The sequence below is a fragment of the Eptatretus burgeri genome, chromosome 2 (genome assembly GCF_056783735.1).
Source record: "Eptatretus burgeri isolate ZD-2024b chromosome 2, Ebu_testis_v1, whole genome shotgun sequence".
NCBI classification, from domain to species: domain Eukaryota; kingdom Metazoa; phylum Chordata; class Myxini; order Myxiniformes; family Myxinidae; genus Eptatretus; species Eptatretus burgeri.
In genome coordinates, this window is record NC_140962.1 from 91,450,049 (window position 1) to 91,477,196 (window position 27,148).

The window sequence follows — 27,148 nt, forward strand, 5'->3', positions numbered from 1 at the left end:
TGGATAATAATCCCCCTTGTCTGCAGCAGGCATCAGTAAACTACTTGCACTGTGGTATGTGTTTGGGTTAAAATATTAAGCCGTCTCTACCCCCTCCCCCCTTGTAGTGTTGTTGGGGGGGGGGAGTTTTCATGCGCCCATGACCTGACCCTGGGTATTACCAACATGGATGCGATAATGGGTGAAGATTGGCCCAGCCCTATTTTTGTATGCTTTTCAGACATACGTACGTACACACACACACACACACACACACACACACACACACACACACACACACACACACACACACACACACACACACACACACACACACACACACACACACACACACACAATTGCCTTATTTAATATCGTCGGATGCAGAATTTCCACATGTATCTGCTGGTTATTTATTATTCACCAAAGCCAAAAGGGCATGAGCATGTGCAGCCAGGTGAGAGGAGGTCATTGATCTCTCAAAGGCAATACTCACCAACTTCAAATGCTTCTGTGATCTGTTGAACAATGTGATTAAAAAAAAGTTTTAACTCATGTGTTAACAATATAATATTAATAGAAAAAGTTCACCAGAAGCTGCTACTTCTTTGTTTTTTTTCAGAATTTCTAAAGCAAAACATTTTACATTTGCCGAGAAAGATTTTTCAGATGGAGGAAATGAAAACACATTAAACAGCCGTACAAAAAGCTTGAACACCAAATCTTTGTTCCTTCCCCCAACCACCAATCTCAATGAATAAATACAGTCATGTGTATGAAGTAGACTATTCAAGCATTCTCCTGATATCACCTTCCAAACAGACATTAGTAAGAACAAATTCAACATTTGCACACAAAATATGTGCAGAACTGTGAAAAACACCAAACCCATCCACGATCTTTGTAGAACAATTCAATTAAACACTCATTTCATTTAAAAAAAACAAACAAAAAAAAACGTTTATAACCTGTGAACATTTCATGTCTGTGCAGCAGACAGGTGTAACAATGCCAAAAAAGGAAAATTAGACAGGATAGAGATCTGCCTGTTATACTTGCTTTTGGATGTGCAATCCTCCCCGAACAACAGCAGCATTTCAAATCTGAAATTATAAAAGCATCAATGCCCATAAAATGAAAACCAAAAAGCTATTTTATGATTAAAAAAAACCCGCAAATCCTATGAGATGTCTTTCAAGGCCATGGGAAGCCAATTCGCAAAACAGCTAATGTCAAACAGAATAATACCATAGTGTTAAATGCATTTCAAAACTGCTTTCAGGTGAATGTTCAGGTGGAGACTTACTGTATTTGACTCGACCAATCAGAAAAGCATTCCGTTTGTTGTAAACATTGCTAAGCTTATCTGCAATATGCTGTAAAAATACGCTCACGACTGTAAAGGAGGGCACTAACAACAGAAGGACAGAGAGTGACTAACAAATATTCTTTAACATGAACATAAATAAATATAGGAAAAAAAATAGAGCAACAAGGAGAAAAAAACAAAAAACTGGTTCAGGTGTTGAAACAGGTTTTCCAAACTGCAGAATAAAGGGAATTAATAATTTATTTAAAAAGCTATCATGGCTTTAATTTGTTTTAATTTACTTCATATTTATTATTTTATTGATTCATTTGAAAAGCTATCATGCAAAGACCATCCTATCATGACTTTAATGGCATCAGTTTTGTGGCTGCAGAGTAGATCTGTTTTACTGAAGTCCACCATCCTGCCCAGGCCACAAGTCCTGAGCATGGCAAATAGCTCTGCAAAATGACACAATGTTGATGATGGCTAGGCATGTAGGTGTTCAGGGTCAGGGGTCATGCTGTGTGCACAAAGAGGGCATCCATGTAGCCTTCATGAGTTCATAGAACAGCATCAGCAGTGCATCTGCCACCCAGCATATAGTGAAACGCTTGCAAGTTGGAGACCCCATAGAAATGTACAATGGCACCGGCTACCACCATCACATGGAAAATCTGATGGGAGTGAAACTGCAAAAGGGATACAAATGGTGGAAGGAATAAAAAGGTTAAAATGAAGGTAGCATACAAGCAAGTGTAAAGTTAACTAGAAGGGCACTCGGTAGAGCGCATACCTCCGCAACGTAATGCCTGATCCACGAGAACATATCGGGCCCAATACATTTTTGAAATATGCCACACAGTACTATATCGTTTTTGAGCCCGATCTCTCAATGGTAAAGATTCACTTTTAAAAATTCTAGTAGTCGGATCTGGATCCGGATCTTCATCAAAATTGAATCAATTCTTCCTTGCCACACACCCAACTGTCCACCAAGTTTTATCCTAATCCGTCCACAACTTTTTGAGATATCGTGCTATATATCGTTTTTTGGTCCGATCTCTCAATGGGCAAGAATCACTTTCAAAAATTCTAGTCGTCGGATCCGGATCCGGATCTTCACCAAAATCTAATCAATTCGTCTTTGTCACACACTGAACCTGTCCGCAAAATTTCATCCACATCTGTCCACAACCAAACAAACAAACAAACAGACAGACAGAAAGCGGTGAAAACATAACGTCCTTCACCTTCAGTGGTGGAGGTAACCAGTACTGATGACATTTAGCTTCATTCTGTTTTACTGATAAAAAGTGATTTCATTTATGAAAAGAGAGTGACGTTAATACAAGCTAGCTATTTATTCGAGAATGATAAAGACTCGTTTCTTTATCCACTGGTTGGTTTGGGCTCTATTTGCATGGCTACTCACTCTTGTCAACCTGCACTTGGTAAGAATAGCTTCATTGCCAAACACCCCTCAACAGGAGGTAAGAGTGGGGGGGGGGGTAGTATTATCCTGCAATGGTCTGAAGTATACTAAAGAATACAAGGAGGAATGTCTTAAGTCTGTTTTCCTGAAAATCTCATGTACCGAACACATCCTGTTCTGTCCCATCTTACACGCCCATCTGTCCCCATCGTACCCACTGCCAACTGGACTTTATGTCCTCACCCAGGAAGGTAGAAAAAGTTCTGTCCAGCCTTTATCATGCTTCGGCGATGGGCTCAGATGACATCAGTGCCCATGTGATCAAATCTTGCTTTGCCATTCTTGCTTCTCCTCTGGTAGCCTGTTCTCCTTTGGCCACCTGCCGTCTGCCTGGAAGTCTGCAAATATCACTCCCATTCACAAAAGGGTGGATAAGCTGATCCTCTCATTTACAGGCCTATAAGTTTGCTTCCCATGACAAGCAAAGTTGTGCAATCCATAATTGCTGCCGATACCACGCTTTTCCTATTTCCAAGCAGTCTGAGCTCTGACCATCAGTTTGGATTTAATCAGTCACTCAGCGCTGGTCATGCTACTGCTCCTCTCTCAGCAAGGGATGAAGACCCTAAAAATCTCAAAGAAGTCAGAATAATTTCGCTGGATATATCTCAGGCATATTCATCAGTCTGGCAGCTTACTTTGCTTGCTAAGCTCTCTCTGTCTGTGGCATACAAGGTCACTTTCAATCTTAGATTTCTGGCTTCTCCACTTACATCAATATGGTGCTATCAATCAATACCCTCCTTTCCTCTCCTAGTGGACTTTCATGGAAGTTTAATGGACCAAGTATTGTTCCTCATCTACATAAATGACCTCTCCGATGTTCTGGAAAACCTTCTCTTCCTTTTTGCAGATGACCCCACACAATGTTGTACAGTACCTCAACCCACTGCTTGATGCAGCTACAGACTGCCTCTCTCTCTGCTGATATAGAAATGATTAGATGCTGATCTGATAAATTGAACAAGTCCTTCAATTCTAGAAAATCTCACAATCTCACCCAGCTGTCACTCGAAGGATCACCAAATGAACCCACCTATCAATTTACATGGTCAACGACTGAAGGAGGTCATCTCATGATATTTTAGGCTTCATAATCAGCCATCACCTCATCTGGGCTGCCCACATAGGAATGTTGGCCTCCAAACCAGCCCCAGACTCCATTGTTCCATGTCTTTCTTGAAAAACCAGAACTACTCACAGTCTATAAGGCTTTTTTTCTGAAGTTTAATGTAGTGCTGCTCTCCCCTATGGGTTGGGGTCCAGTATCTCATGGGTCTCTGCTGGATACTATGGAATAGAAAGCACTCAACATTATTGGAGTTTCTCATGATGGTGCTGAAGGACAAGGTCAGTTGTTCTCACATCGCAGGTACAGTATGTTTGGTGGCATCTGTTTTTTACTGCCTCTCTGGCTCAAGATCCCTCTGCTATCTCAGCTCTCTGACCCTTTCCAACAACTCCAGGACATAGTTGTTCCTCCAGTAAACCTACTCTTGGATAAACTTTCAAAATCCAGGCTGACTGCACGCCTCAATTATATTATTCCTTGCTTTTCCCAAATATGGAACTGCCTTGCAGAGGTTGTACACACCCACTTTTCCCTCCAGGGTTTCAATCAAAGTGTGCACTGCCATCTCATGTGATCCCCTATCTTTACCCATTTTGTCCAATACCTTGTTCTTCCATGAGCCTTGATCTTGTAGAGAGAAAAAAGGTGGTGGGGAGGGGAGTGGTCCCAGCAAATATTACATGAAAAAGGGGGAGGGGGTGGTACCAGCAAACATTATGACAACTAATACCAGAAAACATTATACAACTGATACCAGATATAACACGAATCCAGACATAAACCATTGAGCACAACACAAACCCAAACAATAATGCCAACACGAATCCTAATAGCCATATTTTAATTATTTTTTCTGATATTGGTTGAAAGGTCAGTCTGGATTTGGACAAATAAATTGCTTTACGAGTATAAAGGCTTTAAAGTAAAGTTACCGATTCTGGCTAAATCATCATCATCATGTACCATACTCTTTGCAGAGCGTTGGTGCTGCCAAAGCAGTTACAAAGCTACAATCCTGGTTGGTTCGCCATTCCATCTCAGGAAGTCAGTGGATTTGGAATTTGGCCATGGTGCCAAAGCGAGCTCGCCTTCTCTTTACGAAGGACACCGTGGGATCTTTAATGTCTACAAGCTAATGCTGGCACATGGGAAGCCGAGTTTAACGTCCATCCAAGAGATGGCACACACATCGATTAATCACCTTGGCTGTGAAACACTGGAATGACAGTTTATAACTGGAACGAGATTTTAACCCAGGCTCGACAGCTTAGAGGTGAGTGTGCATACCTGTATGCCATCCTCCTAGCCCTCCAGCTAAATATATACTGTAAATATATTTCTGATATTCACACCTCAATTTTATTGCAAGAGCATAAAAGTGAAATTGGACCAATGTGCCCAAGAACCCACCCAGATATCGTAGGTTCCAGGGAAGAAGCGCTCAGGAATGCGAGCCGCATAGAAGACTGCCCCTGTGATGTACAGCATTGCCATGAGAAAAAGCCAGCCACATTGGCCAGCTGTGGTTGCCTGCAAAAAGCCCTCAGTGGCCATGAAGTGCACTGTTGGAATGACGCCGCTCAATCCCAGGCCCAGAAACACACCTGAAAGACCACAAAATGCAGGTCTTGAAAATGTTGTAGTATGCAAACATAATAAAGATCAGCCAGTTATTGTGTGCTGCAGTAAGTGATAACTCTTGCCATACACTTTTGTTGAATTTTGGTTTGGGGCGAATAATGGGGGGGATGCGTTTTTGTACCAGCACGCACAGCACGGTTGGCAGGAGTAGCGAAGCGATCACACTGAGAAACCACAATGGCAGCAAATCCAAGGAGGCACACGACGATGAAGTAGATGAATCGTAGCTGGGGAGAGCAATAGAAGGAGTAGTAGAGCCAAGGTACGAAACTACCCACGGTGAGGAGCGCGATGCCGGAGTAGTCCAGCCTGTGAGGTGTTCGGCCATCAAAGAAGTTGTAAGACGAAAAATTGAAACTTATCTATAGTTTATGTCCAAACTTAAGGGCCAGCCATGGTGGCCTGCAAAAATTGAACATGTCCTTAAATCCTGGTGATGTGATGCAGAAAGGACCTACATTACATCCTCATATGGTGTATCAATAAGACACATTAAATATGCAATTAAATTATATATATATATATATATATATATATATATATATACATATATATATATATATATATATATATATATATATATATATATATATATGTATATTTTTAACTCTGCCTTCCCACTTCCACCTGTTCCTCTTTCCTTATTAATATCTCCTCCTAACCCTGACTATAAACTCTCATCCTGGTGCTTCACAGGCAGGGTATCACAAAGAAGTACATCATCATTTGGAGGTCATGAAAAACAATTCACGAGTTGGGAGAGGAGATGTCAATTTTTTTCCATACATAGTAAACATTTTGCCGAATATTATAATCATAATAAAACTTCAATTTTTATGTGTGTAATAAGTAGAATGCCCCAAATGAAAATTAATCTGGCTCACTTTGAGAAAGTGCTGGATATGCGCTCTGAGTGGCAGTAAACAGTATGGAAAAGCCAGGAGAAACAAAGGCAGAGAATAGCACCAAGGAAGAACATCGCAAACGCGAACTTCTCCTGCAGAGGACTCACAAAAGCGATGTTTGGCCTCAGTAGATAGATGATGGCGAGGATGAGGAAAAAGAGGAAACCTGAGACAGAAGCACGTGAGATTAAAAAACAAAAACCCCTCTACAAAAAAAAAAGAAGACAAAAAAACAACCTGGGATCAAAGTATAAATTATAACAGATTGAAAAAAAATAAAAGCAACTATTGTTTACAGATCTGACCCCAAGGATTCTTATATTTGCAAATGAGCTTTAACGTTCCTATAAATGACAACGGATGACTAAAGTGATGTGTCACAAATTTATATAGGACTGACAACTTAAGGCAATACTTTTTTTTTTAATCTTACTTTGGACATCAGCATGTTGTGCAGACATGCATAGTGAAATGAGTAAGAATATCAGAAAACATTTAGCCCTTTTCATGATGCGTCCAAAATACAGAAAAGAAAATGACATTTATCGTATGGTGTATCTACATGACGTCAGCAGACAAATGATCAGTAATCAGGATATGAAAATGCTCTTATTAGATCCGTTCTTTTGTTTGATGAAAAATAATTTTGGACAGATTCAATATCGCACATACAGTGAGATCAGCTGTATTTAAATGTCCAAAAAATTGATTCAAAAATATTGTTTTTGATTTTTACACCAAAAATTAATGTTTTTACACAATATACTCCAATTGTGCATCGACCAATAAAAAGCCCAATACGCGTCGACCATAAAAAGCCAATGTGCATCGACCAAAAAAGCCCAATGTGTGTCGACCAAAAAAACCCAATGTGCGTTGACCAAGAAAACCCAATGTGTGTCGACCAAAAACCCCCAATGTGCATCGACCAAAAACCCCCAATGTGCGTCGACCAAAAACCCCCAATGTGCGTCGACCAAAAACCCCCAATGTGCGTCGACCAAAAACCCCCAATGTGCGTCGACCAAAAACCCCCAATGTGCGTCGACCAAAAACCCCCAATGTGCGTCGACCAAAAACCCCCAATGTGCGTCGACCAAAAACCCCCAATGTGCGTCGACCAAAAACCCCCAATGTGCGTCGACCAGAAACCCCCAATGTGCGTCGACCAAAAACCTCCAATGTGAGTCGACCAGAAAACCCCAAATGTGCGTCAACCAAAAACCCCCAAAGTGCATTGACAAAAAACCCCCAATGTGCGTTGACAAAAAACCCCCCAATGTGCGTCGACAAAAACAAAACAAAAAGTGCGCCGACCAAAGAAAAACCCCAATGTGCATCGACCAAAAAAAACTCCAATGTGTGTCGACCAAAAAACCCCAATATCTGCACACCAATAATCCCCAATGTTTGCACACCAAAAAACCCCCAATGTCTAAACAACAACAAAAAACCCAATGTCTATACAACCCCCCCTCCCCCTCCCCCAATATCTATACAACAAAAAAACCCCAATATCTGTACAACCAAAAAAACCCAAAATCTAAACAACAAAAAACCCCAATGTCTATACAAAAAAAAACTGTCTGCACACCAAAAAGCCCCAATGTCTATACAACCCCCCCCCCCCCCCCAATATCTATACAACAAAAAAGCCCCAATATCTGTACAACCAAAAAACCCAATGTCTAAACAACAAAAAACCCCAATGTCTATACAACCCCCGCCCAATGTCTATACAACCCCCCCAATATCTATACAACAAAAAACCCCAAAATCTGTACAACCAAAAACCCCTAATGTCTAAACAACAAAAAACCCCTAATGTCTATACAAAAAAAACTGTCTGCACACCAAAAAGCCCCAATGTCTATACAACCCCCTCCCCCCCCCCCAATATCTATACAACAAAATAACCCCAAAATCTGTACAACCAAAAACCCCAATGTCTATACAAAAAACCCCCCCCAATGTCTATACAAAAAAAACAAAACAATGTCTGCACACCAAAAAGCCCCAATGTCTATACAACAAAACAAAACCCAATATATGTACAACAAAAAAACCCAAATGTCTGTACACCCAAAAACTTCAATTCCGATGAAACAAAAAACTAATGTTCGTCAAATGAAAAAAATCCAATAAACCCCACAATCGAATAATAAAACTTGCACACATCATTATTACACTTGAGGGACCATCTAGTTATCATGTCCTTACAATGTGGTGTTGGGGTGGGGGGGGGAGGGGTGGGGTGGAGTGGAGAAAAGGGAAACAAAAAGAGGGAAATAAAGAAAAGATTGGATGGAGGTATAACAGAGGTGAAAATGGTTTGTGGATGCTGAGAGGAAGGTAAGTGAATGCAGTAAATGGGAAAGCAGTTCCTTTGTGGAAGTAAATTTAATCAAATGTGTTATGCATGTTTGTACCAAGAAGATGAATCCAGATATTGCCTGTCTCAGTGTGAATGCGGAAGATGCTCCAAAAGCAGAGTGAAAAAGATGGCATGGGAGGGCGGTGACCATTTAACAAGAAGTCGTTATCCTGCAGCCATTCGGGAAGAAGTTCATGGGGAAGGCTTAACCAGTGGGCATCCAAAACCTGTTCAACAGAACAATCAGCCAAGGAAGAAGTGGTCACTACTGTTTTATCTATCTCTCTTTATAATTAATCCATTCACGTCTCATTTTACTCAATAATTATGCTAGCATTTGCTTCTGGATATTATAGATGTCTCAGCACCTTTTGACAAAAGAAGGCCATTGTATCTTGGTTCCATGATCAAATTTAAAATTATTGCCCAACAACCACTGGAAAGGCAATGGCAAACCACCCAGAATATCCCTTTCCAAGATAGTTCTTCAGCTGCACCAAATATCCCACCAGGATAATTGAAAACTGCTAAAGTTAAAAACATCCAGTTTGTTAGTTCTACAGAGGTTTCTCACTGACATATGCTGGTGACATCATTACCTGTTGGTCCACCACCTTGTCAGTCATCCAGATTGTAAGCAATCCGGGTCTTGATCGGGATCACTCAAAATGTCTGAAGAAATATCTGCAACTGGAAGTGGCTCTAGCTTATCTAATGTTGTTTGTTATTTCGATAAGCAGAGCAGGCACCAGTATGTGCAGAACTTAGAAGCCTCAGGGGTCACAGATCCCTCCAGCTTGCCGGGAAACTTGCCGACCACTATGGAGTAGCACGCTACCGCGGAGCAGCTGCCTGACCTACAGTATCCCGATATCTACAATTGTCTTGTAAATACTTCCTTCTTCGATGCAAAGGAAGCTATGAAAGCTTATAAGAGCTTGGACAGCTCCAAATATTTTGTGGCCAGCTGGGTTCTATGTATGTATACTTGGAATGTGCCAGAGAAACAGAAGGTGCTGGTGATGTCCAAGGTAACTACCAACCAATATTAATCATTAATATATGCTTGTAACACAGTGAATTTTCACAAAAACTCCATAGGTTTGAGTGACTGTTGTGTAGTGCACAATCATGCTGTGGGGAACTTCTATCAACTGGCCACTCAAGAGTCCCAGCTCTTTTTACAACCTCAATTGAGTCGACGGGGTGTTTGACCTTCAAAATGGTGGATAAACAAATGAACGTTACCTTGTGACATCATGTGAGAAACCTCGACAGGCAACATTTAATTCGACAAGCTATGAACCAAATGGCTTACTCACAATAAAGGACTTCATTGGATGTTATATTTCATGTCATCCTAAAACTATACATCATAGCATTTATATAAGAAAGCATTTTTGCTCTTGTAACTCCACCAGCATCATATTTTATTTTTCTATATATTGTCGAGGCTCAAATGAGAGCTAACACAACGCACAGCAAGGGAGGGGGGGCATGAGACAAGAGGGGCGGGAGAGGGAAGGACAAAATAGTTGGGAGCAGAGACGTTAGCAGATCTGTGGAAGGGAGAGGGATATGCGGTGAGGAACATGGGGTACACAAGATGGACATTACAGGGACTTTCAGGAAGGAAAGCAGGGAATTTGAAGGAGGTGGGTTTGGGGTGGATTAGTGGGGGTAGAAAAGATCGAGGTTTTGGATGGGGGAAGATAAGAGGTGGTGGTGAACATCTGTTTTGAAGGCCTGGAGGGAAGAATGGGATTGAAGAGAGTGTGGGAGTTTATTCCAAAGGCAAGAAAAAAAGAGGAATGAAAGAGTGAAGGTGAGCAGTGATTCTGGTAGTTTCACCAGAAGGGGGTTGCTGGCAGACCTTGAGCGCCCTGCGGAAATGTGGGGGGACGGGGGACGACATATCGCAGACAGAGCAGGGGAGGGCGAGACCAAAGAGGAGACGGTAGAAGACAAAAAGACCACTGACCTGCCTGCAGTGAGAGAGTGAGAGGCCCAAAGACTCAGCCTCAACGCGGGAGATACCAATGATCCCAAATGTCTTAGTTTCCACAGCGTGAAGTCGAGAAAGGTGAGAGGCAGGAGCACCAGCCCAGAGGGGAGAGCAGTACTCCATCAGGCTGCGAATGAAAGCTTTGTATGTGGTCAGGAGCTCAAGTGGGCTGAGGAATAACTTTGCGCAACAGAGGATTCCCAGTTGGCGACTGGCTTTGGAGGCCAGGTTGTAAATGTGGCTTTCCCAGGAAAGATCATGGCAGATAGTGAGACCCAGAAACTTGAATGAAAGGACTTCAGGAGGATTGTTGAGAAAGTACATGGGGTGGGGGTTCTACACAGTCCTTTTGGAGAGACATAGTGAGAGTGTGAGATTTGTCAGGATTGAAAGACATGTTCCACGTGTTGGACCAGTTTGTGATTTTATCCAGATGTGCAGAGAGTGAAGAAGCTGCTGCTTGCCAGTCTGAGGGATGACAGATGGTACGGCAGAGGGTGGAGTCATCAGCAAAGAAATAAAGGGGATTTTCCAGGGAGAGTCGGAGAGATCATTGATGAAAACCAGAAAAAGAACAGGGCCCAGAACACTGGCTTGAGGAACTCCAGCATGGAAAGGAAGAGGGGATGAAATAACTCCATTTAGGGCCACATGTTGGCTGTGAAAATTACTGTAAAAACATTTTAATAGCCACATGGTGGCTATTAAAAGGGAATACAAATTTAAAGAAGAAAAAGAGCAATTAGAGATTGCAGACCCTTGCCAGGACTTATTTTCTGTGGTGTATTTTGTGTGGTGTTGTGTTTGTGTACTGGTGTGTTTCGTAATTAATAACAGACATAACTAAAACTGCCGCTTTATAACTGCTGGCAGTGATGACCGGGTACCAAGACGTCCTATTTTGATGCAACCCCGCTTTGATCGGACACCTGACATTGACCCATGACGCTTTTCGTTATTTTTCAATTGAATTTAGAATGGGATTAAAATAAATGCAATTCAAATCAAATGGAAGACCAAATAGGTATAGTCCTGCAATGGAGTAATCAGAAGGAACCCGGACAAGCAAAATGCAAAGATGAAGTCATCAGGAGGAACCTGGATAGGATGTAGGTTTCAGCTGTTACTCGAACCTCAAACCCATGCAGGCACAGCAAAGTGAACCTTATTCAAAAAAAAAAAATAACCCAGATTCCAAAAAATAAACCATTCTGGTCGCTCGACAATGTGTCCGATAAGGTTGAAATTTAAAACATATATTCCCCATCCCGGCTGAATCATAATTCTGAAGTTTCACATCGATTGATGAACCGCTTCAAAAAAATAATTTTTTCAAGATTTTTCACTCCATCCAATATGGCTGCCATACCATGTGACATCAATTATTCGTGAATACTCTGGTATCCCCAAGGCTTGGGGAACATTTGATTCGAGTTTTCCCTCGATCTGTCGAGCCGTTCTGGAGAAGACTTTGTAGGTTTTAGGGTAAATCCAATATAGCTTCCAAATCATGTGACCTATGATGTCATGTGTGTGAACGTTTTGTTCCTCATGGATAGGCAGTCATGCATGTAAAGTTTCGCCTCAATCTGTTCAGCCATTTCAGAGAAAGAGATGTTTGTAGGTTTTTTAAAAACCCCAAAAACAATATGGTTGCCAAATCATGTGACCAATGATGTCATCAATTTTTTTGCTGGCGACCAATTTATTCCGAGATGACCCTCAAACTTTTCATACTGATCGGATGTAGCGTTCTATGTCTGCAATTATGTCATAACAAAGGCACTTATGACATAATTAAAAAATAATAATAATAATAATAATCACACTTATTCTCCTTGGGGAGTACTTGACAGGTGCCAAGTTTCAATTTTTTTTTCCATGCAGTAGTTTTGGAGATACAGAGGTCCAAAGTTTTTCCGTTTTTCCAACATGGCTGCCACTACGTGACCGACGACTTCATAATTATATCATTAAATAATTCCACACGAGTAGTCACATCGATGGTGAAAATTGTGTCAATCCAAAAAGCGGTTGCAGAGAAAAATAATTTATAAGAAAATAACAAAATGCAGACACGTACCTACCGAAATAATAATGAAATGCGTGGGGTCATAATGTCATGATCAATACAATATACTGTACACAATATTTAATATAAAATAATAGGCAAAACAGGCAATAATACGATACAATAATACGATACAATAATGACCACTGCAGTGCCTCTGGATAGACAGCATTTCAAGTCTGGTTGTTGGGTGCCAGAATTATGAGCTTGGCAATGTAGATAAGATGATTTATAATACTGCCTACCACCGGGTGGCACGATACGATACCCATTCACACAGAGAGAAAACTTGGATCTTCCCCCAACCCTGTAGGTTTGAACATGTTTTCTTGCATCTCCATTTGCCAAGAGAATTCCAAGGGTATGCAATATGATGGGGTTACTACTGCTGGGGCCATTCTATCGATAAACAGACAGACAGACAAACAGCAGAAAATACATATATATATATATATATATATATATATATATTGCATGTGAAAAAGATGGAATTTCTTCATCCACTGGCAATTCAAAATCAAAACTTGAGAAGAATGATGATGGAAGGGAGTTTTTGCACTAACATTGACCATATGAATTGCATTTGGCATAAATGATTGTCTAAAACGACAGCACAAGGTAAGTGGAGCACAAAGGCAAATGCCTAAATGATTAAAACTAAAACAAACATTAAGTGGGTGAAATGCGTCTTGCATTATCTTGTGAACCTTCAACACAGCACGTTTCTCATGCAAGGTACAAATTGAGGAAAGATTTATCCATATTACACGCTGAGCAATCAATCTTCCTGGGTCTTTAAATCGAATTTCTTAACATTCACTTTTGAAAAATCATCAAATGTAAATAACAGGCTGAAATTAAGAAGACTTTGGATATAATAGAGAAAATACCAAAATGCTTTTATCAACATGAAATTATAAATTTTCTTAAGAGGTACAATCTTTGATTTGTTTTACTGCTCCGACACGTGAGAATTCTTGCTCAATTTCAATTTGATATCGATCACTGTGCCCAAATACTTGCACAGTACTCAGAAACATGTTCTAAACTATGGTCATGAATTAGTACTCCCCCATTGCCACTTGCAAAGCAGCAAAAAAACACAAAAACAAAAAAAACATTTATTTTGTCTTGTTGATATTAAGAACTAACTAAATAATGATGGTCACATATTTGATAACACGACAATTAGAATTTGAACTGCTACAGTCACTCGTGTACAAAGTAAACAAAATGGGGGAGACAACACAACCTTGTGGTGCACCTGGACTCAATCCCTAACACTGATCCCATATTATTACACATTGTGTTCTATCTGTCAGAAAATTATCAATTATTCTTAAAAGCTTAGGTGTGACATTTAATTTCAGTAATTTGTCAATTCATATATGTGGTACAACCAAGGTCTTCAAGTTCATTGGAATCTACCATGATGAAGCTGAGTCTATGGGCCGATCACTTTGCCATTGCCGACATGTTTGTGGTCTCTCTGTCTTCTTCCACATCCTTTCTGGTCTTGCACACTCTGACATCTCGATACTTTGCCCTCCCCTCCCCCCCCCCCCAGATATATGCAGGGTGCACGCAGTCCACCAGCAACCTCCTCCTCGTGAAACTCCCAAAATCCAGCATCAATACTCATCTCCACTCATTTGTTCCTCTTTTTTTGCCACCTGTGGAACCAACTTTCACATTCTCTTCAATCTAATTATTCCTGGAGGTCTTCAAAAGAGCTGTTCACCACCATCTCAGATTCTCTCTCCCCCCCTCCCCCATCCAAAATCACGATCTTTTCTACACCTGTTAAAGCACTCCTTACAAAAAATGTTTTGCTTTTATATCCATCTTATCCGCCCCTTGCATTCTGTCCGTCTCCATCTATCTTTTCCCTCGGCCCTGCTGTTGGCATTTCTTCTTTCTCTTTCTCCTGTTCCTTTTGTTATGATGCTCCCTATCAGTTCTGTGTTTTAGCTCTTCCACAAGCCTCGACTCTGCATAAAAAAGTCACTGTAGAAGTCAACAAATACTGATCTTACAAAAGACTTGGGGGTATTGAAATGATGATAGTCTTTGGAGATAAACAAGCATAGTTCAAGGTTGACATAGTTTTTTTTATTCGAGAAAATTAAAAAGTACAGGGAGACTGATGAGGCGTCACCTATTTCTCAAGCTATTCCCTCATAAGCATACACTTTTCCCATTGAAGTGGTATCACCTTGAAGGAATCCGAGTATAAATCATTGGAATGTATACAAAGCCATTACAGGAATGTGCTTTGATGTCTTCATCATTCATAAACTTAATGCCACCCAGATATGTTCTCTGAGTGGTAATAAAAAGATGGAAATTGCAAGGTGACAAAATCCAAAATGTATAGTATAGAGGATGGTTTTGAACGTCTTCACCCATAAAGACTAAAGAGGTTATGATCACATTTATCACATGAAAGCAAATATCATGCAGCAAAGTCACACAATGAGACAGTATATGTGACAGTCTTCTTAGTACTGCTCGTCTCACTTTTATTGCACAATAAGTCACTGCAGCAGTACTGTGCATCCTACCATCTATACGAATAAATGTCAGTGTGTGTGTGTGTGTGTGTGTCTCCTCCATAACTCCAAAACTATGAAACCTATCAGCCTGAAACTTTGCATGCATACCAAGAGAACTTCAACATGGTGCATGACAGAAAATTGGGCGTTTGGGTTAATTAAAACACCTCTTTTGAAAATAATTAACGGCCTTATGCAATTATATCCTTTATCTGTTTATCAGGCGTATACTCAGACACCTCCACCTTGCTCTCCCTCCATGGGGTCCTAATCGCCTCTTTTTGGCCTGCTCGACAATGCCTTGATTTGGAACAGGCCACAATAGTCAGGCAGCATCTTGCACAAAATAAAGTCCCGTGGGATTTTTGGTATGAAAGCAAACCACCATGCTAGACTCTTCAAGTGGACCCTAATGATTAATAAAATGCTTGGTGGCACTCTGGGAAATGGTGCGGACGTGTATTTTCAACACATTTAATATTTTTTGAAGAATGACTCTTTTACGCCGCTTAAAAAGTGGCATAACGTCACCCTGACCCCTCCATATACCACCAATTTTGTCATATTTGGTATCAAATTGACCGGCAAGAACCTCTGCATACTCATAGGTCATTTATTCGTCAATATATGAGCCATATCATGAATAAGACACAAAAATCAAAATTTTGACCATATTTCGACTTCGGTTTCACCGTCCGCAGTTCACCAAAATACCGTTTTCTCAACATTGTGCTCACCAATCTGCTAATGAATAGTATCGCAACGTACCTATCTTATCACTAGTTCTTTTGATATTTTATACATATCATTCACTTGATAATTCAACGAGATATACCTCAAAATGTAACCCTACCCCCGAGTTCATATGTATGCATAAGTCCCATGGGTGTCGGCTCTCATCCAAAGAGCTCGTCGCTGTCATCATCGTTATTGTGTTCGTCTGGTACTTCATCCTCGTCGTCGTCGGTTGAATGGTGCGAGTTTTCGCAGTTGTCTTCCAGACTGGAACATCCACACATGTCTGTGCAGTTGAGTCCTGCTTTCACGCAGGTGCATCGTGCTGTTTGACATCTCAACTTGGAACGGTTGCATTTCACGAAATGAATAACAGACTTTGGTGCTGGGAGTTGAGTGGTCATGGCTGGAAACCATTTTGCCTCCTAAAGTTTCCAGCCATAGTTTTGTGGTGATGGAATCTGTGGGTTTGGTGTCGTGTCATTGAACCACACGATGGCTTGGAAGTGGGCACGACTGATGGCTTATTCGAGGGCATCACGTGTTGGAGGGAGTTTCTCGGACTGGCATTGTTTCTGTGAAAACATCCACCATCTGAGCTTGTCTATCTTGGTGAGCAGTGTTTGAGGGGCATACACTGAGCAGATGAACGTTTCGATGGTGTTCAGTGTGTCAGTACTTAAGTGTGATGTTGTTCCCAGGGATCCAAGTGCAGTAATGACCTCATCACTGGCATGTTGGAAAGCCTTCCAGAAAGCCATTTTGCCTTTTCCGGCGAAACTTCCGGTGTTGTCTGCTCCACTCAGAGCATGGAGTCCCAGCAAAGCTGCTCATCATAAATGCCTTCATTTCCACAGTGTGAAGCTGAGAAACATGAGAGTCGGGAGCACCAGTCAAGAGGGAAGAGCGGTACCCAATCAGGCTGCAGACGAAGGCTTTGTATGTGGTCAGGAGCTCAGTCAAAAGTTTTAGAACACCCCAATTTTTCCAGTTTTTACTGAAATTTAAGCAGTTTAATGTTGCAATGTACTCTGGTATAAAAGCATAGAACAAATAAACAATAGCAGATAAAAAAAATAAATCATGGATTAGTTTTGTTGAACAAAATTTAATCTAAATTTTTGACTCATCAAAGTAGCCACGTTTTGTAGATATAACAGCCAAACATACTCGTGGTATTCTTTCCACAATGGAAATCAAATATTGTTTGGAAAGTTCTTCCCAACACTGTTGCAGAAGTTCCCACAAAAGTGTTGCACTTGTAGGTTGCTTTGCTTTCACCCTTCTGTCCAGTTCATCCCAAACCAGGTCGATGGTGGTTTAAGTCATGAAACTGTGCTGGCCATTCCATGATTTGAAGCCAACCATCTTGACCTTTTCTTCTAAGGTAGTTCTGACATAGCCTGGAGGTATGTTTTGGGTCGTTATCTTGTTGTCGGATGAACCCCTGACCAACTAGGCGTAGATCGGAGGGTATTGCATGGCGCTGCAAAATGCTGTGGTAGCCCTTGTGGTTCAGGGTGACAGTCACTCTGTGCAAGTTTCCGACTCTAGATCCAGCAAAAGAGTCCCAGATCATCACGCTTCCTCCTCCACGTTTGACAGTTGGTGTCACAGACTGAGGAACCATCCTTTCGCCTACTCGACGGCGTACAAAAACCCTGCGAGATGAACCGAAGATTTCAAATTTTGATTCGTCGGTCCATAAGACCTTCTTCCAGTTTTCAGTCATCCACTGGCAGTGCTTCATGGCCCAGGCAAGCCTCTTTTTCTTATCTTTCCATCTTAGCAATGGCTTTCTTACTGCCACTCGACCTGTCAGACCTGCAGCTCGAAGTCTTCTCCTCACAGTTGAAACTGAGACTTCCTTACTTCAACCAATGTTAAGCTGTGCTTGAAGCTTCTGTCCTGTGAGCCACCTATCACGCAAGCTGTTGACTTTCTTTTTTTTTCTTTTTTTTTTGTATACCTTGGTCGAGGCTCGTATGAGAGCTAACACACAACTCACAGCAAGGAGGCATGAGACAAGAGGGGCGGGAGTGGAAGGGACAAAACAGTGGGGAACAGACACATTAGGTGAACTGTGGAAGGGAGAGGGATGGGGATGGGACGGGGAACATGGCGAAGAGAAGATGGACATTTCAGGGACTTTCAGGAAGGAAAGCAGGAGAATTGAAGGAAGTGGGCTTGGGTGGATTATCGGGGGTAGAAAAGATCGAGGATTTGGATGGGGGAAGATAAGAGGTGGTGGTGAACAGCTGTTTTGAAAGCCTGGAGGGAAGAATGGGAAAGAATAGAGTGAGGAAGTTTATTCCAAAGGCGGGAAAAAGAGGAATGAAAGAGTGAAGATGAGCAGTGATTCGTGATTTTGGTAGTTTTACCAGAAGGGGGTTGTTGGCGGACCTTGAGCGCCCTGTGGAAATGTGGTGGGGACAAATCGCAGAGAGAGCAGGGGGGCAAGGCTGGAGAGGAGTCGGTAGAAGACAGAAAGACCACCGACCAACCTGCGGTGATTGAGTGAGAGGCCCAAAGACTCAGCTTCATTGCGGGAGATGCCGATGATCTTAAATGCCCTGGTTTCGACAGCGTGAAGCCGAGAAAGGTGGGAGGCAGGAGCACCAGCCCAGAGGGGAGATCAGTACTCCATCAGGCTATGGACAAAAGCTTTGTAAGTGGTCAGGAGCTCAAGAGGGCCGAGGAAGGACTTAGCACGACGGAGGATTCCCAGTCGGCGACTGGCTTTTGAGGCGAGGTTGGAAATGTGACTTTCCCAGGAAAGGTCATGGCAGATAGTGAGACCTAGAAGCTTGAAAGAAAAGACTTCTTCCAGAGGATTGTTGAGAAAGTGGATGGGGGGGTTTTGTAAACGGTCCTTTTGAAGAGACATAGTGAGAGTGTGAGATTTGTCTGGATTGAAAGACATGTTCCACGTGTTGGACCAGTTTGTGATTTTATCCAGATCTGCAGTGAGCGAAGAAGCTGCTGCTTGCCGGTCTGAGGGATGACAGATGGTACGGCAGAGGGTGGAGTCGTCGGCAAAGAGAAATAGAGGATTTTCCAGAGAGTCCGAGAGATCATTGATGAAAACCATAAAAAGAACAGGGCCCAGAACGCTACCTTGAGGAACTCCAGCCTGCACAGGAAGAGGGGATGAAAGAACTCCATTTAGGGCCACACGTTGACTGCGACAGGAGTGGAAGTCTGCGAGCCATGAGTGGAGATGGCCTTGAATACCATGGGAAGAGAGTTTGGTGAGTAGGGCAGGGTGCCAGACTGTGTCAAAAGCACGTGATATGTCCAGGGATACGGCTCGGATTTCCTGTCTGGCATTGAGGACCTCCATCCATTGATGGGAGAGCAGAAGCAGCATATCCAGGGTAGAGTGACCTGGTCTGAAACCAAATTGATGATTGGAAATCAAGCCATTGGAGAAGAGGAAGGATTTCATGTCTGAAGCGATGATGGATTCCATAACCTTGCTGATGATTGGGAGAAGGCTGATTGGTCTGTAGTTACAGGGATCTGTTTTTGCACCTTTTTTATGCAGGGCAGTGATGTTAGCAGATTTCCAAGCAGATGGCAGATGGCCTTGGGCAAATGAGAGGGTGAATAGAACAGAGAGAGGGTGAGCAAGAGCAGAAGAGCAGGCTTTGAGGACACGTGGGCTGATGCCGTCTGGACCGGTTGCAGAATCTGACTCGAGGTTTGAAAGCAAGCTCCCCACCTTGTCAGGTGAAAAGGATACAGAGTCCAGGGACAGTTGGGTGCGACTGGGTAAAGTGGGTAGAGATAGAGATGGGTTTAGGACACAAGATTTAGCTGCAAACACCGAGTTTAGACATTCAGCTTTATCACGTGTGGAATCAGCAGTGCGGCCATTTGAGGTAAGGGAGGGGATGGAGGGGGAACATACACCAGAAACAGATTTGATTAAACGCCACCAGGATTTTGAGGAGGGAGAGAGGTTTGAGAGTTCAGACTTGAGATGAGAAAGATGTTGTTTTCTGGCTCTCCTGAGGGTAGATACACACTTGTTCTGAGCTTTGTGGAAAGAACTGAGATTGCCCTCAGTTGGGTTTGCTTTCCATGAGGCAAAGGCAAGTTGTTTCAGGACAACTGCCTCGCCACAAGCTTCAGTAAACCAAGGGCGGGAGGAAGGGTAAGACAACTGAACACGAGAGGGGATAAATCTGTGCATGAGGGAGAGCAAGTTTCTTTGAAAGAATTCCCAGGATGAGTTGATGTTTGAGAAAGTAGTGATAGGAGACCAGTCTGCAAGTTTGATGGCTGCTTGGAGACCCTGCCAGTCGGCTTGAGTGAAATGCCAGACTCGATGGCGGTGAGGTGGTTCTCTGATAACAGCCAGAGAGATGTCCACTTTGACAAGGACGTGGTCAGAAGAACCGATTGGATCGGAGGAAGAGCAGCAGATATTGTCAGGGAAATTTTTCAAAATCAGATCCAGAAGAGATGGAGTACCATTGGTTGAGATCCGGGTCAGGAAGTTGACCGATTGAGTCAGTCCCAATGAGTCGCAGAAAGCTTTTGCTGAGGTGCCATGGCAGGTGAGAGAGGTACCCACACCTAGCCAACTGGCGTGATGACAATTGAAGTCACCACACAAGAGGAAGAGAGAGTTTGGATGAGAAGATTTTAGATGGTCCATGTTTTCGGATAGTGAGGTGTAGATGGAGTCATCACTGTTCGGTGGACGGTACAGTACACATATAAACATGAGGTGGGAGTGGAGGGGAAGCCGAAGCCAGAGGTATTCCTGGGGGTGTGGGGAGTGAGAGCAGTGCATGGAGAGTGAGGAATAGAGTCTTTGATGAAGAGAGCAACACCTCCACCAGGAGGAGGCTCAGGTCTGTCATACGACTTTCAGAAACTTGTCTTCTGATTGTGTTGTGGCTTTGGGTCTGCCAGTCCTCTTCCTGTCAGAGTTTCCTACAGTTTCCAAGTGCTATTTGATGGTATAGGAAACTGTACTCACTGACACCTTGGCTTCTTTGAAATTTCTCCAAAGGAAAGAACTACACTTTTAAGGGTTATAATGGTCTGTCTGTCTTCCTTTGTTAATTGTCTTTTTCTTGCCCTAATGATAGCAATATACTACTTCCTGTAGTGCAATATTGTCCAAATAATGTTTCAGAGGGTGAGCAACACTCTGTTCCAACACAGCTTTATAGACAGGGTTTGTAACGAATCAACAAAAGTTGGGACACCTGCAGTAATTGTTTGCATTAACTTTCATGGCAAATTTACTTCCATTACTGCAGAACAGCTGCAGTTGCCAATCCATTACTTGTTCCCTGAAAAGGGCCTTTTTTAACAACTCTGAAATTTACATTATTTTTCAGTTTTTGGTGACCTCAACTCTTTTTTTAACCTCTGGCAGTTTACCGCTTAGCTTTGTACTATTTCAGGTCACTGGACTTGAACTGCTTAAATTTCAGTAAAAACTGGAAAAATGGGGGTGTTCTAAAACTTCAGATCGGTAGTGTACATGTACCAAGTTTGACTTGGATCACAACAGCCATTCTTAAGTTATCGCGGACGTGTGGATGGAAAACCTGAAAACATAATGCCTCCGGCGACTGTCGGCAGAGACATAAAAGCATAACAAAAACATAAGTAATAATAATAATAATAATAATAATAATAAAATAAATCACACAGGTCCAAAAACCACACTCTCACTTTGACATTATGCACATTGAAGGTAGAAAAAAAAATCAACCTGCAGTAAAAGTATATGGCAAAATGTTATGGAGACATTCGACTACTTTGTGGAACTGTGCTTTCAGCCACTTGGGGACAAAATGTAGGCACCCAGGGGCTCAATATATATTAAAGTTGGTCAGCATGCAGACTCACTGAAACTTACACACAGGCACAGACTGATTACAATACACTCTCCCATCTCTTCGAGAATAGGTGAGGAAAATAATACCTTGCATACAAACTCCTCCACCCTCTCAATGGCCTGCTGTGCCTGTGCAGGGAGGGGGATAAGACGGGGCGAAGGCTCTCTGTCCTCACCTCCCTCTTCAAAGTTCCCACTCACTTCCATCTCATTCTGCCACGATTCAACCTGGAAAGGACGGGATTGGAGAAGGTTGTGTTCTGGTTGGGTATGAAAAAAAAGAGTAGTCCACAAGTAAAGGAAAACAAGGAGCACCCGAATTTAAAAGTGCATCATCAAAATGTATAACAAGTCAGTGTCCTAACAAAATTCAAAGAGTGGCATTGACAACACATTTTTAAATGGTTTAACTGAAAGTTCAGTCACATACTGTACTTGATGGTGAATCCATATTTGGATTGTTTTTGTATATGGAGATCTCGTCTCATGGAAGAGGTGAACACAAAAATAACAGTCAAAGATACCTCATTATCAGCTATTTTCTTATGAGATGTGATCTATAAGTAAAGGGGTAATTTCACAACTGTGGGTGGAAAAATAGTAAACTCAACTGAGTTGGTTGGATGAGACATGCATTGGTAACATCACTCAATGACTTCAAAAAACCCCTTAAACCACAACTGTATTGTAACAACAGTGACCCAAGGGTTAAATGTGTATGGGATGGTTACATACTTAACTGGAAGGGCACTCGGTAGAGTGCATATCTCGGCCACGCAATGCCTGATCCACGAGAACATATTGGGCCCAATACATTTTTGAAATACTCTCTTCTCATTTTCTCCCACTCTTCTAATCCCTCTGCTTTTTAAACTAGAGTAATTCGACTGCGCGCAGTCGACGGGTATGCCTCCGCTCTCCTGCACAAACAGTTGAGTGTTGACATATTTGACCCTTGACCTTTATCATATCTGGCCCAAAATCTAATCAGTTAATTGCACTGTCTAGCTTTACCTTTGTACCAAGTTTGATGAAATTCTGTCCAATATTTCTTGAGTTAGGGCGTAAACAGTAAAATTTCAGAGTTTGACCTTGACCTTTGACCGTTGACCTTTATCAAGTCTGGCCCAAAATCGAATCACTTAATTGCCCTGTCTTACTTTACCTTTTTACCAAGTTTGATGAAATTCTACAATTTGCTTCTTGAGTAATCGCGTAAACGAAAATCCAGACGGACGAATGGACGGATGGAGGAACGGACGGACGGACAACCCGGAAACATAACGTCTCCGACACCCTTGTGTCCGACACACCAATGAGGCATAAAAATGCATTCAAACCAGACATCAGCATTCTGACATGTCATTATCATATAAAGCTCGAATGCCTCAAAAAAAGAATTACAAAGCAACATTTTTTTTTTTACTTGTTGCATTCTCCCTCTCACATTTTCTTCATTTTCTCCTCTATCTTCATAATTTTAGTGTCATTTGAACACAATCAAACCAAAGATCAGTATCCAACATAAGACACAAGTTTTGCTGAACACATCAAAAATATATATACTGAAACGCAAAAGAAACTTACCACTTGTTTGAAATGTAATAAAATTGTAACAGTTCAAAATAAAACAAACCAACAATTGCCAATTGAAACATTAGAATTTTATCGATGACATGTCAAGTTTTTGACCAAGATACACCATCTCATAAGTTTGTTCTGCAGTACAGAACAGTACAGGGTGCAATGTCAGTCCCCTTTCAATAGCGTGTGTGGCCACCATTGTTTTGGATACAGGCAGTGCATCGTCGGCGCATACTGCCGACCAGTCTTTGGTTGGATTACTGCTGGATTCTGTCCCACTCAGTCCTCAATGTCTGAAGCCATCTGACTTAGGACCATCTGCCTGTCCTGCCTTGCAGTGGTGACTCTTGGCCTCCCTGATCAAGGTCTGTCATCTGCAGAGTTGTGGAGGGTGTCTCTGTCCACCAGGGCCGATATAATATCGTCTGGTGTGAACAGCCAAGGCGACGTGCCACCTCATGGTAGCTCAATCCGCCTTGCAGTATGACCAAGGCACACTGCCGTTGATCCCTTGACAATCGTGGCATGTTGATTGAAATGCCCATTTTGCACTGGCCTTTTTAAAGCCAATATCAAGACAACACGTGCAGCTCATTAAAATCATCCCGTACCCCTTGGCTAATCACTGACAGTCAAAACGGCTGTTCAACAGCTGTGCTATGAAGTGACCATTGAAGGTTCAAGTGACCATCCGTGACCGTTTTGGCTGACAGTGAGGACACTATTGTCCACAAATAAGTTCACACACTTACTACACGCAGTGTTATTGTTGATATTTGAAAGTTTAAAAGGTGGTAAGTTTCTTTTACGTTTCAGTAGATATATAAAAAAATAGAATTTCACTCGTCACAAAGCCAATGGATGCTCAATAAGTGGGGATCAATGGATACAAAATGGTGCCCATGACCCACATGACCAGAAACTTTTGGGATGCGTCATGTCGCTACTCCTAGTCCAGTCAGGTCAGGTATGGGAGCATGCGCTGGAGCAGCGCGTTGCTGCATCCACTTTTCACCAGTACTCCAGGGCCTCCTTCTGGCCATCCCCCGAGCGGATATGCCTGGCCCATCCTCATCTCCTTGAGATGCCGATCAAACTGCTGCAACCATGAGGAACACAGTGAGCCCATTGGCCTCCTCCACTCACGAGGCTCCCTCACTGAAAAAATCTGGTGAGCAGGATCTGCGTCAGGAAAATGAACTACATGCTCATGCATCCACAGCTGACACTCACGGACTATGTAAGTAACAAATCTCATTTGAGTCTCTCTCAGCATCTGCTTGTTGGACACACAGTGACCAGTGATAGCCAAGGGTTCTCCAAAGTGACCTGGTACCAAAGGAATTGTCTCAGTCTCAGATCCCTAGTCAGAGTCCAAGTCTCACATCCGTAGAGCAAGACTGGAAGCACAAAAGACCTCAAGACTTAGACTTTCGTCCTCCTGCACAACTACTGACAGAACCACACCCCATGATCCAGTGAATACATGACACCCCAGGCCCGACCCAGATGACCATTGACCTCTGGCTCAGCCAGTCGAGAAATGAATGTCACTGTCAAGGTAAGTGAATCTCTCCGTGACCTCAACATCCTCATCATAAACGGGTACAGACAGAATAGCAGCATCCAAGATGTCATTGAAAGCCTGGATCTTAGTGTTTACCCAGGAATCCCATAATCCCAGCAGCTCTGACTCCTCATTCAGCATCCCGAGGGCCCCCAAAAGGATATCCAGAGTCCCCGCAAAGATGACTGCATCATCTGCGAAATCAACGTCAGATATCTTGACATTCCCAAACGATGCACCACAGCTTGATTTCTCTGACATTCTCCCCAGAATCCAGTCCATACAAGCGCTGAAAAATGTGTGGGCCAGTACACACCCCTGACAAACTCAAGCAACAACTTGAAATATGTCGGAGATGGTATCACCACATCTCGCAGCACTCTCAGAACCAGATTATAGTTCAGACATCACATTGATTAGTTTTGGTGGCACCCCACGAAGACCAAGAATCCTACAGAGGGAATCCCGATTCACGGAATTGAACGCTTTGCATAGATCAACATAGGCTGCAAGCAGCCTCTGCCGAAACTCTAGTCTGCGTTCGGTGAGGACCCGAAGGGCAAGAATACTGTCAATTCTTGATGCCTTTGGTGTAAAGCCTGACTGCTCTGGGTGCTGGTGCTCAAGCAAATGGTGGTGAACCCTCTCAAGAATTATCTGAGCAAAGACCTTGCCCTGCACCGAGAGCAGCATCACCCCTCGGTAGTTGTTGCAGTCCTGGCAATCCCCCTTCCATTCCCAGAGAGGGACAACAAGGCCGCTCTTCCAGTTGATGTCTGTGTCTCAGGCAGAGCAAAGAACTGCATGGAAGGACATGAGTACAGCATTTCCACCAGCCTTGAGAAGTTCAGCATGGATGTCACAGGTCCCAGGAGCTATATCCCATTTCAACGGGTTCACCGCAGCCTGTTTTTCCACAAATGAAGGTGGATCACAGTTGATGAGAGGGTCAGAAATAGGGAAAGCAACACCCCTGACATCCAACTCAACAGCTGGTGGGTCAGCCTGGTACAGCCAAGCAAAGCAACTGGCCCAGCAGGCCTTAATTTTGGGTGCCTCTGTCAAGAACCACAACCCTCTGCTTGAGATTCAGTACACTGAGGGATGGGGTTGGAGGAATGCAATGTGTGAATTCCCCTTTAAGCAGGACAATAATCACTTGACCACACATGATGCTCTACCCCATCCAAAATTTCTAGCACATAGGCCTCCCTGTCCACACTCAGCGAATGCACAGCTTTATGCCTCAGCTCCATGAACCACTCAGCTCTGCCCTTAAGCCTGGCCCTGCGACTCTGGTCAATGGTATCCAATGTCCCTTGAGAGACAAAATTCTTCTTCGTCCCACGGTGAGTTCCAAGGCTTCGATCGGCAACATCACGGATGGTGGTCTTGAAGGCACTCCACAACTCTTCAGGATTCCCCAAAGCACTCAGACTCCCCAAATCTACACTCAGCCTGTTCACAAACTCCTCAGCTACCCTCTCATCCTTGAGCTTGCCAACATCCAGCCTAGGCTGGGATGGTACCATTCTCCCGGATCTAAGCTGCAACTTCATAGTTGCTCCCATAAGCCTGTGGTCGGTTTTGCGGAACTGAGCACTCTGGTAGACCCAGCAATTCTGGTAGGCCCTGCAGTCATCCTCCAGTGACCATCAACGAGCACATGGTCAATCTCCTTTGCAACACCATCAGAATTGGAATCCCAAGTCCAGCGATGAGCCTGTGGGCACTGAAACCATGAACCAGCCACCCTAAGTCCATGACTTCTTGAAAGTCAAGGAACTTAGTGCTACTCTGGTTCACAGTTCCAGACTCATGGTGACCAATACATGTCTCATAACCATCCCTATCAGTTCCAGTCGATGCATTGAAATCCCCTAAGATGAGAAGAGTATCTTGCCTGAGGCACTGATCAGCCACAGACTCAAGCGTGGCATAAATTTTGTCCTTCACGGTGAGATCACTCACCTCAGTCTGAGCATATACA

The 27,148-nt window shown here is 42.9% G+C and overlaps 1 protein-coding gene across 5 annotated transcripts in view; it reads right to left on the bottom strand.

Moving 5' to 3' along the window:
* Window positions 1–684: 684 nt before the first annotated feature.
* LOC147032559 (adiponectin receptor protein 1-like) overlaps window positions 685–27,148 on the bottom strand; it is a 59,453-nt gene continuing 32,989 nt past the window's right edge. For 3 of the 5 annotated variants that reach the window (XM_085870297.1, XM_085870299.1, XM_085870301.1), the window contains 6 exons: window positions 22,095–22,235; window positions 8,831–9,002; window positions 6,381–6,567; window positions 5,618–5,805; window positions 5,266–5,459; window positions 685–1,980 (listed from right to left, as the gene is read on the bottom strand). In XM_085870297.1, coding sequence (XP_085726423.1) covers window positions 1,852–1,980; window positions 5,266–5,459; window positions 5,618–5,805; window positions 6,381–6,567; window positions 8,831–9,002; window positions 22,095–22,235 — 1,011 coding nt within the window. In that variant the 3' untranslated portion in view covers window positions 685–1,851. The remainder of the gene's footprint in view (window positions 1,981–5,265; window positions 5,460–5,617; window positions 5,806–6,380; window positions 6,568–8,830; window positions 9,003–22,094; window positions 22,236–27,148) is intronic. The other 2 variants (XM_085870298.1, XM_085870302.1) reach the window with 2 other exon arrangements.